This window comes from Bactrocera tryoni, chromosome 2 (assembly GCF_016617805.1).
Source record: "Bactrocera tryoni isolate S06 chromosome 2, CSIRO_BtryS06_freeze2, whole genome shotgun sequence".
In the NCBI taxonomy this organism is placed as follows: domain Eukaryota; kingdom Metazoa; phylum Arthropoda; class Insecta; order Diptera; family Tephritidae; genus Bactrocera; species Bactrocera tryoni.
The window spans coordinates 75,162,285-75,174,125 of record NC_052500.1 but is presented as its reverse complement, the minus strand read 5'-3'; the positions used below and the strand labels follow the sequence as shown (position 1 = coordinate 75,174,125).

General features: G+C 38.0%; 1 protein-coding gene across 1 annotated transcript; it reads right to left on the bottom strand.

Annotated features, from left to right (window-relative positions):
* Nucleotides 1-965: 965 nt before the first annotated feature.
* Nucleotides 966-9,543, bottom strand: LOC120769228 (chaoptin). The gene is made up of 3 exons (XM_040096125.1): nucleotides 9,432-9,543; nucleotides 4,437-7,767; nucleotides 966-4,183 (listed from the first exon to the last, which is right to left on the bottom strand). The coding sequence occupies exons 1-3, from the start codon at nucleotides 9,536-9,538 to the stop codon at nucleotides 4,010-4,012; spliced, it is 3,612 nt and encodes a 1,203-aa protein (XP_039952059.1). The 5' UTR covers nucleotides 9,539-9,543; the 3' UTR covers nucleotides 966-4,009.
* Nucleotides 9,544-11,841: the final 2,298 nt, after the last annotated feature.

Sequence of the window (11,841 nt, the reverse complement as noted above, 5' to 3'; positions counted from 1 at the left end):
TTATTTTCAGAAAACAAAATATCCTATTTTCTTAATTACTTGTATTTAAAAAAAAATTCATAAAAAAATAATATAGATGTTTACTCAAATGATATTTATAATTTTTTTTAAGTAAAATAATTTCATAAAAAGATATTATAAATTTTTGCTTATATGATCTTTTTATAATTTTTTAAAATAACTTTTTTTTAAATAAAAAAATTAAATTTGTAAAACATAACTTTTTTTTAATAATTTTTGTAATTAACTAATGTTAATATATTCCTACTATGCATATTTCTCTAGTAAAAAAGTGTCTCAATAAAAATTTTTAGCATACAATTATATTTATTGAATTTTTTTCATTTTTCTAAAAATAATTATTTTTTCTTTGTTTTCTAAAATTAATTAGTTAATAAATGATTTCAATGCACTAAATTAATTTATATTAATTATGTATTAAATTCACGTATTTTAGTCAATTGCACTGGTGCTTATATATTTACTTAATGCATACCATTTCATTTTGCTAAAAAGTCTCAGTATTTATATTTAATATTTTATTGCGCTAAACTACCACTAAACTAGGGCTAACTGCTCAGTTAGGCTAACGTTTTTGTCAGCTTAATTAGTAAAGTCTTTAGTGTAACTGGTGAGTATGTGTGTGGCGTGAAGTGAGGGTGTAAGTGTCATTGCTTATGTATTTATATACAGATTTGCATGCTAATGAGTATATATATATATTATATATTAATATATATATATATATTATATGTTAAATATATATTTATTATACACTAAATATATTTATTTCTAAAATTTCATCAACGCACAGTGCATATGTATTAATATTATTATTTAATTTTTTTTTTCATTATTATAAATTTGCGTATTTATTTTTTTTAAATTTTTTCTTCTTACTTTTATTGCTAATTATTTATCATTACCAATTTATAACATTCTTATACATACTCCTAATTTCGCTAATATTCTTTGAAGTCTGCTATAGCTCTATTAATAAAGTAGGAGTTTGGTTTGTCGTTAAAAGTCGCGTGGTTTTCTATTGCTTCTGTAGCCTTTTAAATATATCTTTATTTATTTGCATATATTTTATCGTCCACTTGTCTCAACAACTCATTTGCTCACTATATCTTGCAAGTATTACTCATCAAAATAATAAAATAAATTTTCTCTGAGTGTAGATTCTCGCTCGGGAATAGCATGTTAGTAATAACTTTAAAAGTGGAAAACACTTTTGGAAGAATGTTTTGAGCACGCAATAAAGGAAAACTCAAAACTCATGCTCGATATTGCCTTAGATCAATTTAAGTTGAAAGGTCGATCCTTACAGTAAACTCATTTGAACAGCCTGTAACCGGTCCGTTGTATTACCTAGAGCTCCTATAAAATTGATTTTAAAGACACACAAAAGTCGACGAAGTGCTTTGAGCCAATGGCAAATTTGTAGTTAATGTTAGTCTCTGCTACGTACTCCAATTCGCACAAGTTATGACTGCCGAGATATGTTATCCCCCTTCTTGTAAAAGCAAGACAATATACGAGAAATTGCCTGGAAGTTTTCACTTCACTTTCTGGCACATAGCTTTGACAATTTGCACCCGACTGATGTAATATATAAGCCTTACAGTATGAATGCCGATTGAACAATGTCTACTGGACACTACAACTGCTACGATTGCGACAAGATTAACTTTGCTAAGAGCTTCAGTAGATATCCTATGTTATACTCTAGTCAACCAATGCTTGCTAAGTGCCCGCTAGACCAAGTGATAGAACTTAAGATGATAGCGATGGTCAATACCGATATGAGCGGAGTAAGGGTGTTCCCTTTCGCTAGCTCATCTGGTATGCTGCTTACAGCGATTGTGCCATGACCAGATACACCAACTAAGAGAGATAAATTGAATTTTTTTCCAACTTTTTTTAATTTATTTATATTCTCGTTTGTTTCGAGGAACTTTATCGTAGGCAAACTTTATTTAGGGTAAAAATATGTTAAAAACTACTCACTTCCTTTTTTCCAAGAAAACAAGTTTAATTTCGGATTTCGAACCAAGGCCCCTGACTTAAACGCTGCCAAAATGGATGGTATCGTTAACGCACTTTTCCAACGTACGAAAAAATAGTCAGTGAACCAGAACAGACTATAAGACTTTCGGAAATCCCCTACAGCTGGTCGCTGGTAAGCTCAAAACTAACAAATCGCACGGCGCGGAAGGGATCCTAACAGAAACACTCAAAACAGTCGCCGCAAAACGACCCGCAGCACTTTTAAACATGTACAACACCTGCCTCGAATTTGCGATATTTCCTGAAATTTGTAGAAAATAATGAGTTGCTCTAATCAGCAAGGGAAAGGGGATCCCAGCTTGCCATGAGCAGACCGCCCATTATACATACTCGATACAGGCTCTATACATCTATACTGGAAACGGCTTTCAATAAAGCTGGCAGACTCTACTCCAGACAGCACGGTTTTAGACCTCAGAACCGGAAAGTCAGCTCTGGGCGCTATCCAAAGCGTCATTGAAAATACAAGTTGTACAGCTTAGAAGCTACAAATACAAGTCAATAGTTCTGTTGACATTCGAAACGCCTTCAATAACGCGAGTTTGGCAGACATGATCCTTGCTTTAGAAAAAATGTTAGAATCCCCGATTACCTCAAGCTGTGGTGCGGAGCTATCTTAGTTACCGGAAAGTCTCTGCTATACCAGGCTAGAGCGGTATCACGTTAAATATAAATTACGTCAGGAGCAGCACAAGGGTCCATTTTACGGAAATCTAAAACTTGAAATGCCAGATGAATTATGCTTAATCGGCTACGCGGACGACATAACAGCAGTAATCACAGCTCGAGACAGGAAGCCTGAAGAAAGCTGAATCAGGTCATTATTCGGCAGCAAACATGGCTTGACTCTCATAACCAGCAGCTCACTACAGAAAAAATGGAGCTATTGCTGCTGACGAACAAGTACAGTTCTCTCGTAATAATCATGTAAATGACTATGGAAGTTCTGAAGACACTAAAAGCTGTGAATTACCTAGGCGTAAGGCTTGACCCCAGATTAACCTTCTTCCACAGGCAAATCACCTCCTATCTTAGCAGATTAATGGCCAACGTACGAGGGCCCACACAAGAAAATTGAAAGTCAGTACTAATCTAAGCTGACTCTACCTTTTACTCTCCACTCATCATCTCGACCCGCTTGAAAATTTCGTAACTAAAGAAATAAGTTATTAACCCCGTCATTTTAACCAGTTCTGTCAGTTTCATGCTATATTTATGTATATTTCTATTAAATTATTTAGTTGTTAGTAAAAATTTACTAGTTTAGGAATCAACAGGAATTACAGTTACCACCTGTATGTAATATATGATATTTTTTATTAACGGATTCATATGTTTTTAACCAAGTTCTGGTACTGACAAGACAAATAATCTTAAGCAGAGATGGATAAATTTGGGTATAAAATCTTACTAGAGGTTTCTATATTGAGACATTATTGTAGAATAAAAATTTTGATATTAACTGCGGCAAGAGCAGCTGTAATCATTTTTTAATTTGATAAAATTCTGAATATTAAAAAATTCATGAAAAATTTGTTTCAAACACCACTTAAGATTTTTTGACTTGTCAGCACATATTCTGATGTATCTCATATTCTACTACTACCGAACACAAAAACTATATAAAAGAAAAATAATTTCTCAGAAATTTGTGGCTTAAAACTTATTGTATATATACTATATATATCTCTATCTTACTTTACACTATCAAATTTACACTTCTTACATAATATAATTAACACTTTACCGCAATAAATTTACAGCAATTTACATATTTCTCAAGCTAACAATATTTTAGTTTCCAAACTCCATCCACTTTCAACAGTTAAAGCAAGAACCATTCCATTTTAAAGTATATTATTATATAATATATTTAGTTTTATATGCCAACTCTTAACTTAATAATTTACACACATTAGCAACTCTAGGCGTCCAATTATCAAAGTGACATTGTAAAGAGCGGCAAGACAATCGCCGCAAATGAGAGCAGAAAGAGACGTTCACTCGAACTGCTGAGTGCGCTCGCTTGGCACAGCAGATCTTCGGGAAATATCTCCAGTATGGGCAGACGACGACCAGTGGTAGGATCGTGGCACGTGTTCGAGCGCGCACGCTGCATGTGTTGGGAGTAGAGAAGAAAGAGCAAAATATATGAGCATAATATGGAATTGAAATGTGTAGAGAGAGTGTGTATGAAAAGAGTTTGTAAGTGAAATTAAAAAGGCTTACGCGCAAAACGTGTGCGGGTAGCGGTAACTTCGTGCATGGTAACGAAACATAAAAAGAATTTGGCAAATTAGAAAATACATACAATACGTAATATCAGATAAGGAAATATTAGACTGTAAGCCAGAGTGCTTTCTCACCTGCACCATGCGTTTCATCTCGTCCTTCTGTATCACTTTAATTTGCGCCGACTCGCGCAACCAACGCCGCAGCCAATGGCCGAACCACACCAGGCCGCACTCACATTCGAGCGGATTGTTGGACGTGTCCAAACCGCCGATGATGCTGCGCGTGCCCACGGTATCCCAGTAGGTCTTGTTCGGATAGAAGCTGTCCGCCGCTAGTGCATTTATTTTGTTATTGGATATATCGATGGATAGCTGTGGCACAGCGCGTAGCGTATAAAAAATGCCCGGCGGCAAATCGGATATTTTAGTATGTGAGATTTTCACCAACAAATGTTGGTTACGTGCCAAGCCCTCGAGCGCATCTGGCGCTATTGTCTGCACATTGCCGCCGTACAGCTCGAGTAGCTGTAATTTGGTATTGTTCAGCAGCTTGGCGAAGAGCTGCGAACCAATATTCGTCTCCACGCAGTGTACGCGTAATTCCTGTAGGCCCGGTATGCGCGCCACGAGCTCACCCAAATTCTGATGTGACGTCAAATGTAATTTGCGCAGTGAGCGCAGTTTACTGAACACTGTCGGATTGACAACCTTCACGTCGAGCAGATTGAGATCGGTGAGGTGACGCAAGGCGACGAGGTCGTGCGCGGTTATACGCCGCAGGGGGTTGTGCGCCAGATCGAGCACACGCACCGATGTCGGTAGATGTTCGGCAACGCTGCTGGCGTTAACGATTTTATTATGTGAGACATTCACATGGCGCAACTGACGCATCTCATGTAGTGAGGTGAGCTCTTGCAGATAATTGCCGCTGACATCGAGATGTGACAGATATGGCAGACTGAGTTGTGGTAGCACATAGAGACCCATGCGACGTATTTTCAGACGACGCAAACGTGGCGTATGCAGAAAGACCTCTTTGAGGTTGGTGGTTACTAGTGGATTCTGTGAGAGCTCTAAATTGGTGAGATTATTGAGAAAGGTGAAGGTGTTATCCGGTAACACGGTGATGCGATTGCAAGCCAGATTGATGTCGTAGAGGAATTGCGAGTTCACAAACATGCTGGAGTCCAAGTATTCCAGCGTATTCTGCGCCATTTGTATGCTGCGCAGCGTAAAGCCGACATCGGAGAAGGCCGGCACCGGCCACACGGATAACTGGTTCTCTGAAATGTCCAAATACTCGAGTCGCGTATTCATGAAGACTTCACGTGGCAGCGCGCGCAAACGATTGCCACGTACGCGCAGTATGCGTAGCTTGCGCAAGTTCGAGAATTGCTCAACTTGTAGCTGTTCGAGTCCATTATAGTCGAGATCCAGCTCTTGCAGACTATTTAAGCCCTGAAAACTGCGTCGACGCAAAGTCGTGATATTATTGTAGGAGAGATCGAGTATTTCAAGGAATTCTAGGTCGCCGAAGGCGTGATTGGCTAAGCTGCCGATTGTATTGTGCGCGAGATTGAGGAAGCGCAGCGTATTCGCAAGGTTCGCAAAGCTCTCGGTTTTGCTGATTGCATTGTGGCTAATATCCAGGTTATAGATATACATATATGAGCTGAGTTCATCCTCAAAGTGCGCAATCTGATTGTAGGTGACATTGAGACGCAGCGGCGTGCTGGTATTCGAGACGAAATGGAACATTTTCAGCGAGAGCGTACAAAGGTTGTTATGCATCAAATCCAAGGCAGCAAGGTTGGGCAGCACCGTGAATGCGCCGTGCGAGATATTCGCCAATTGATTGTAGGACAAATCGATGTAACGCAGAAACTCCAAGTTGTGGAACGCGTGCTTCTCAAGCAGCTTCAGCTCGTTTGATTGCAAGTTAAGCGTCTGCAGATCGCCCAGACTATGGAAGGTATTGCGCGTAATAACCTCTAAAGCATTGTATGAGAGATCGATCTCCACTAGGTGACTGTGCACGTCGGGTAGAAAGAGTCCACGCGGCAGTTGCTTCAGCTGATTGAATGCCAAATTGATGTAGCTTAGTTCGCGCATATAGGCGAATGATTCATTCGAAAGCGTCTTCAGGTTATTATTGTCCAAACCGAGCCACATCAGCTGTGAGAGCGGCAGCAGCGCTTCGAGTGGATCGATGGACTCCAAGCTGCGTGCTGGGAAGACCGCAAAGGAGAGTTCCAGTATCTTCAAAGTGCGTGAAACATTCTCAAACACCAACGGATGGTGTATATTGATGTCGTTGAAGCTCAAACTGATCTCCTGTATTTGCTCCAAACCATAGAAAGAGCCCAAATGCAAGTGTGTGATTTTATTATTGCGCAGCAGTATTGTCTGCAGATTGGCGCCCCAATTGTCTACAGCGAAAATGCCCTCCGGTATGTCCGAAACAAGGTTATAGCCCATATTGAGATATGAGAGCTGTGTGTAGTTGCGCAATGCCAGCACCGGTATCATCGTGAAATTGTTACCGCTCAAGCTGAGCACGCGCAGATTCTCGGTATTCTCCGGCAGATTGGTCAACTGACAGATATTATTCGAAGCGAGGTATAGATACTTCAGTTTATGCAACGTGCTGATCGCGCCTGGCACAGCATTGAGCTCATTGCGCTCCAGATCCAAGTACTCCAGCGTTTCGGTTATGCCCTCAAAGGCGGTCACGTGTATGCGCTCGATGGCATTGAATGCCAAAACGAGGTGCACTATACCAGTACCCTTAAACACGGCCGGTGGCAGCTGCCGTATGAAGTTCTTCTCCAGATTCAAAGCGCGCACATGCACATCCGAGTAGTTGTTCTGAAACCAATCCGATTCCAGCGTCTCCACCAAATTCATACCCAAATCGAGTTTCTCCAGCCGCATGCGCACGAGTCGCAGCTCTTTCGTCTGCACGCTACGTAAGAGATTATCACGCAGCGACACAATACGCAGCCCGTGTAGATGCTCGAAGAGTTGTTGTGGAAAGACGGTGAGCAGATTGCTCGAGAGATCGATGGTGACCAGTGAGCGTGGCAGGAAGTTGGGCGCTATGTGATAGATGCGATTATTCGACAGGTCCAGCCAGAGCAATTTCTGCAGCCTGCTGAAGGGTTTACTGGGCGCAATGTGGTTACTAGTGCTCGACGTGTGGCCCACCATGCTGCCGAGTTCGTTCGGCGTATTTCGCGCGCTGTTGTGCGCACTTTTCGTCATGGCCTGCTCATCATGTCGTGTTATGGCCGCCAAACTGGAGGGATGACTGCTGGCGCCACTGTTGCCGCCGTTCAAGCCGTTGCCGTTTTCGTGCAGGCCAAACGGTGATACCTCGGTGATGTCGTTGCCGGAGAGGTGTAGCGAGCGCAGCGTGTCGAAGAGCGCCTCCCAGTTGCCCTCCAGCGTTGTTATGTGATTCCTTGTTTTTGTAAATTTGGTAGCGTTTAGAGAACAAGAATTTAATTAATTATAATATATACTATACTATATATACGAAAACATATGCAAGGTGCTGAGTTAAGTCTGATTGAAATGTGAAGCCATTTTGAACAAGAATCACAAAAAATAAATTAGTGAGCAGTAACAACAAAAAAATATCAAAGAAATCATCACAAACTTTCTTTTGTAATATTGATGACACTCGAGCTCGTCGGGATAGTATTTGAAGTTCTATTAGGGTTATTCCTGGCGGCTAATATAAAATACTGTGAATTGATGATATTTTGACATGAAATAGCAAGAAATATTTAAATATTGTAATCAAAGTTGGAAAACTTCTGACTCTGCTTAGGTTCCTGTGGATAAAAGCTTGAGTTCGGATAAGTGCAGAGACTCAGTAATTCACTTTATGAGTTAAGGAAGAAAATAACTGTAATCTGTGTTGGTAAGAGCTGCTAAACTGAATCAAAGGCATCAGTGTACGGACACAAAAGTTTCAGAACTGTAAGAAGATCTTTCTCGATTTTTATAATAATTATTTATAGAATAAAGTACCAATATCTTCATGCAATCCATATTTCTGCTTGATGTATTGCGGTTTCTGTAATTTAAAAGCACTTATCTATATCACATCTGCATTTGTTGTCTCACTTTTTTCTTTTCCTGGTTATGCTGAAATAGTCAAATGCATCAATAGTAAGTTCAGACTCTAAGTATTATGCTACCAATTCGTATGCCAAGTGAAGTCAAGATTATACCTTTGTGTTTCCTAGTACTAAATGAAAGTAGAAAGTTTTGGAATCCCAGAATATTCATATATAACGTCATTTGAAGCAATTCTGGTACTTTAAATTTCAAATTAAGAAATCTAAGATAAAAGCATGCGAGTATATATTTTTTTAAATCATAAATAGAAAACTGGCATTGTTGACCGATAGCTGTAAATACTAAAAGCGCCACTATGGATGAAATCAGAGAAACTGGCATTGGCACTCGAAATTATTGAAGTACTCGAAGTCGTAAATCAGTGTAATCAGATGCTGTGAGGAGATATTGAATTTTTTGTCCCCCCTACCGCTCTTAAAATGTATGGTACATTCATCGTTACGCAGTGCGCCCGTAAGCTCCCGATATCTGTGCCGCAAGAAAAGCATTAGCGCATTGCGCAATATCTTGGAAAAGGTATGAATGAACAAAATTTTTCTTACAGATCATTAAAGGTGAATATTTTCCGCGTTGTGTCACATACTTTTCAGTTTTTTTAAGCGTGATGAACACAGGAAAAATTGCAATTGTTTAACAAAAAATTATGTAAAATAATATTATTTAAACAAATGGATCGTAAAAAGATATCTATAATATAGCACGAACATTTTTCTTTGACTTCACAAAATTTCATCGATTTATCTCCAGTAATTTAAGAGAAAATAATTTTACAATTTTATCGTGCTCAAATTTCAACCTTCAATAACTTTAACAAAAAACATAATTTTCACGAAATATTTATTGTGATTCGGTGATTTCCATTGACCACTTGACGTGGTTTGACCCAATTACAATACACTAATGAAAACTATTTTTCAAATAGTGACTGAGTTTTCAAAAATATAATATAAAAAAGCGAAAAATTTGGCAAAAACTCACCTCTGCGCCACAAGTCGCGTTAATGAATGCAATTTCTGCAACGCCTCCAGTGGTATGTGCTGCATTTTGTTGCCGGAGATGTCCAGTGTCATGAGTGAGTGAGTCATTGTACTGTAAAAATAAATAGAAAACAATTGTAAATATATTTTATTAAAGCTATTAAGCAGTTGATATTAGTTGATGTTTCAAAAAATTTTGACTAGCTGGGCTCTTCAGTCCACGAACTTAAAACTTAATAGTAGATTCAGATATCTTAATGCAATCAAAAACAAAGTAGTTAATAATGGATAAATATCTGCTACTGAAATTAGTTAAATGGTATTTAACCGTGATCTGTTTTTTAAATTTACTCAATCATTTCAAGCTTTTTCAAATTCAAATTATACTGGTTCGGACGTTTCGGACTAACCGAAACTAACTAAAATTACAGTGGCCACTTAAACCACATTTATGCACTCTATTGAAGAGCTTTACGCTTATGTGTACACAAATAGAAACTTTAGAGTGTGAAGCTATATTTAGAGATGAGCCCTGGTCTGGTGAGACCGGGAAAAATGTTCGGAGCTTTTTTCATATATCGTGAAGATAGCCGCAAGGTGTCATCACAAATGTGCTTTTGCTTTGATTTTGAGTTGAACTTCTCCTCATGGTTCAAATTAGGTGTGTAATCCGAAGTGACTCGACCTTAGTCTCGCACTATGAGATCTTCATATATTCTAGTCTTATTATTATGAAAGTTTATAATAAAATAGCTAGACTTGTTGTAGTAGCTAATCATTTCTCAGCAATTTTTTGCTCTTTAAACCTTCTCCAACAATTTAGTGTTTCAAACGCAATAACGTCTACAGGTCGTTAAATTTTGCATACATGTTTTTTGACTATCCTTTATCACGAACATAAGTACTTTAATCGACAAAGCATTTAGTGGTGATCATTAAGTCATCAAAAACTTGCCTAATTTGAGTTGCCATCCACCTTTGTTTAGATTATAACATCGAACATCGACAAAGTTCAAGAAACAGAACTTGACGATGGTCACATAAGCATCAAGGAGTTAATAGAGGTTGTTAGCATCTCTTATGGGTCGACTTAACATATTTTGGTCAAGGTTTTGTGTACGAAGGTGTACACGCTAAACCTGTACACAAATACCTCAAACTTTTGCAAAAATTATGTGGAGTAGAGGTCACATAAAAGTTCCTCGATGATTGATCAAATGTCAGTTTATGAACATCACTACGAAATTATGCAACAGTCGAGTGAATGGCGCTTCGAAAATGAGCCAAAACCGAAACAAAACACGTTGAAGCTACTTAAGTCCATCCCAGGCAAGGCAAATAACAAATGTATGGAAAAATCCTTAAGTGTTGGCATACTTGCATTGCTCTCATGCAAGTTGTATTTTTCACTGAAATTCAATCAGTTGGTTAAAATTGCATCTAGAAATCATGTGTTATATTTTTTAGAAATAATCCCTTTTTAAACCTCCTTGTCATATCAGTTTGATTGATTGGGTGGAATTTGTAAAAGGGAGAGAGAAGAGATTGTGCGTATTAATATAAAAAATTGGTAGAAGATGTTTATAATTTATTCATGTTTATAATTTATTATTCATTTACTATATTCAGCTTAAGTAAATTTCAATTTCCTTTAATAAACAAAGAATATTTTCACGCAAAATTAGCACAAAAACATTAAAGTCTAAAAATAACCAAAATGCGAACTTCAGCAAATTTATACGGTTTTCAGCAAACACTTTTACTCTTAATAACGGTACATTTTTATAAGCGGATTTTTCGTACATTACGCAAACAAGCTGAGTGTGTAAAACGGCGTTGAATCCGTTTTTGGTAAGCCCCATAAAAAGCTAAGCAAATAAACCGAATATATGTGTGTGAATAGGTAAATATATGGTTGTGTAGGTGCGGCAAGCTGTACGTATGTGTATGTTGTTGTTGATTTTTATAAAGAGTTATGCTTGAAAATATTTGAAGAGCTAAGCACAAGCGTTAGTAAGCGTTTTGGTATATAGGTATACAGCTGTAAATACATACATATGTACATATGTAAATAAGCACATATGTATGCATGTGTGTTTGTGACTATGTAACTATATTTGACTTGGCTTGTTGCACACGCATACATGCATGTCGTTTTAGCCGACTCATTCAACTACACCGCCCTCGTGTGCCGCACACGGCGTATGAGTAACATTTGACTAAAGAAAATTCAAATTCAAAATTTTTGATGACACACATGAGTCCTCACTTTATATGCCCTTTTTGTATATCTTTGTTCTTTTCTTTTTGCCTTGTGCCGCTTACAATTGCTGATGCAACATAATGTGAGTTTGCGAATTTTTTAGAAATTTTTATGGCAACCTCACTGCCGCACCCAAGCTTCGGTGAAA

Excerpts from the sequence above, each read along its gene's own strand:
- LOC120769228 (XM_040096125.1), bottom strand. The coding sequence starts at position 9,538 with ATGACTCACTCACTCATGACACTGGACATCTCCGGCAACAAAATGCAG. Across the intron at positions 7,768-9,431 it reads ACGCGACTTGTGGCGCAGAG|GAATCACATAACAACGCTGG; the intron begins GTGAGTTTTTGC and ends TACAAAAACAAG. Across the intron at positions 4,184-4,436 it reads AGATGAAACGCATGGTGCAG|CGTGCGCGCTCGAACACGTG; the intron begins GTGAGAAAGCAC and ends CAACACATGCAG.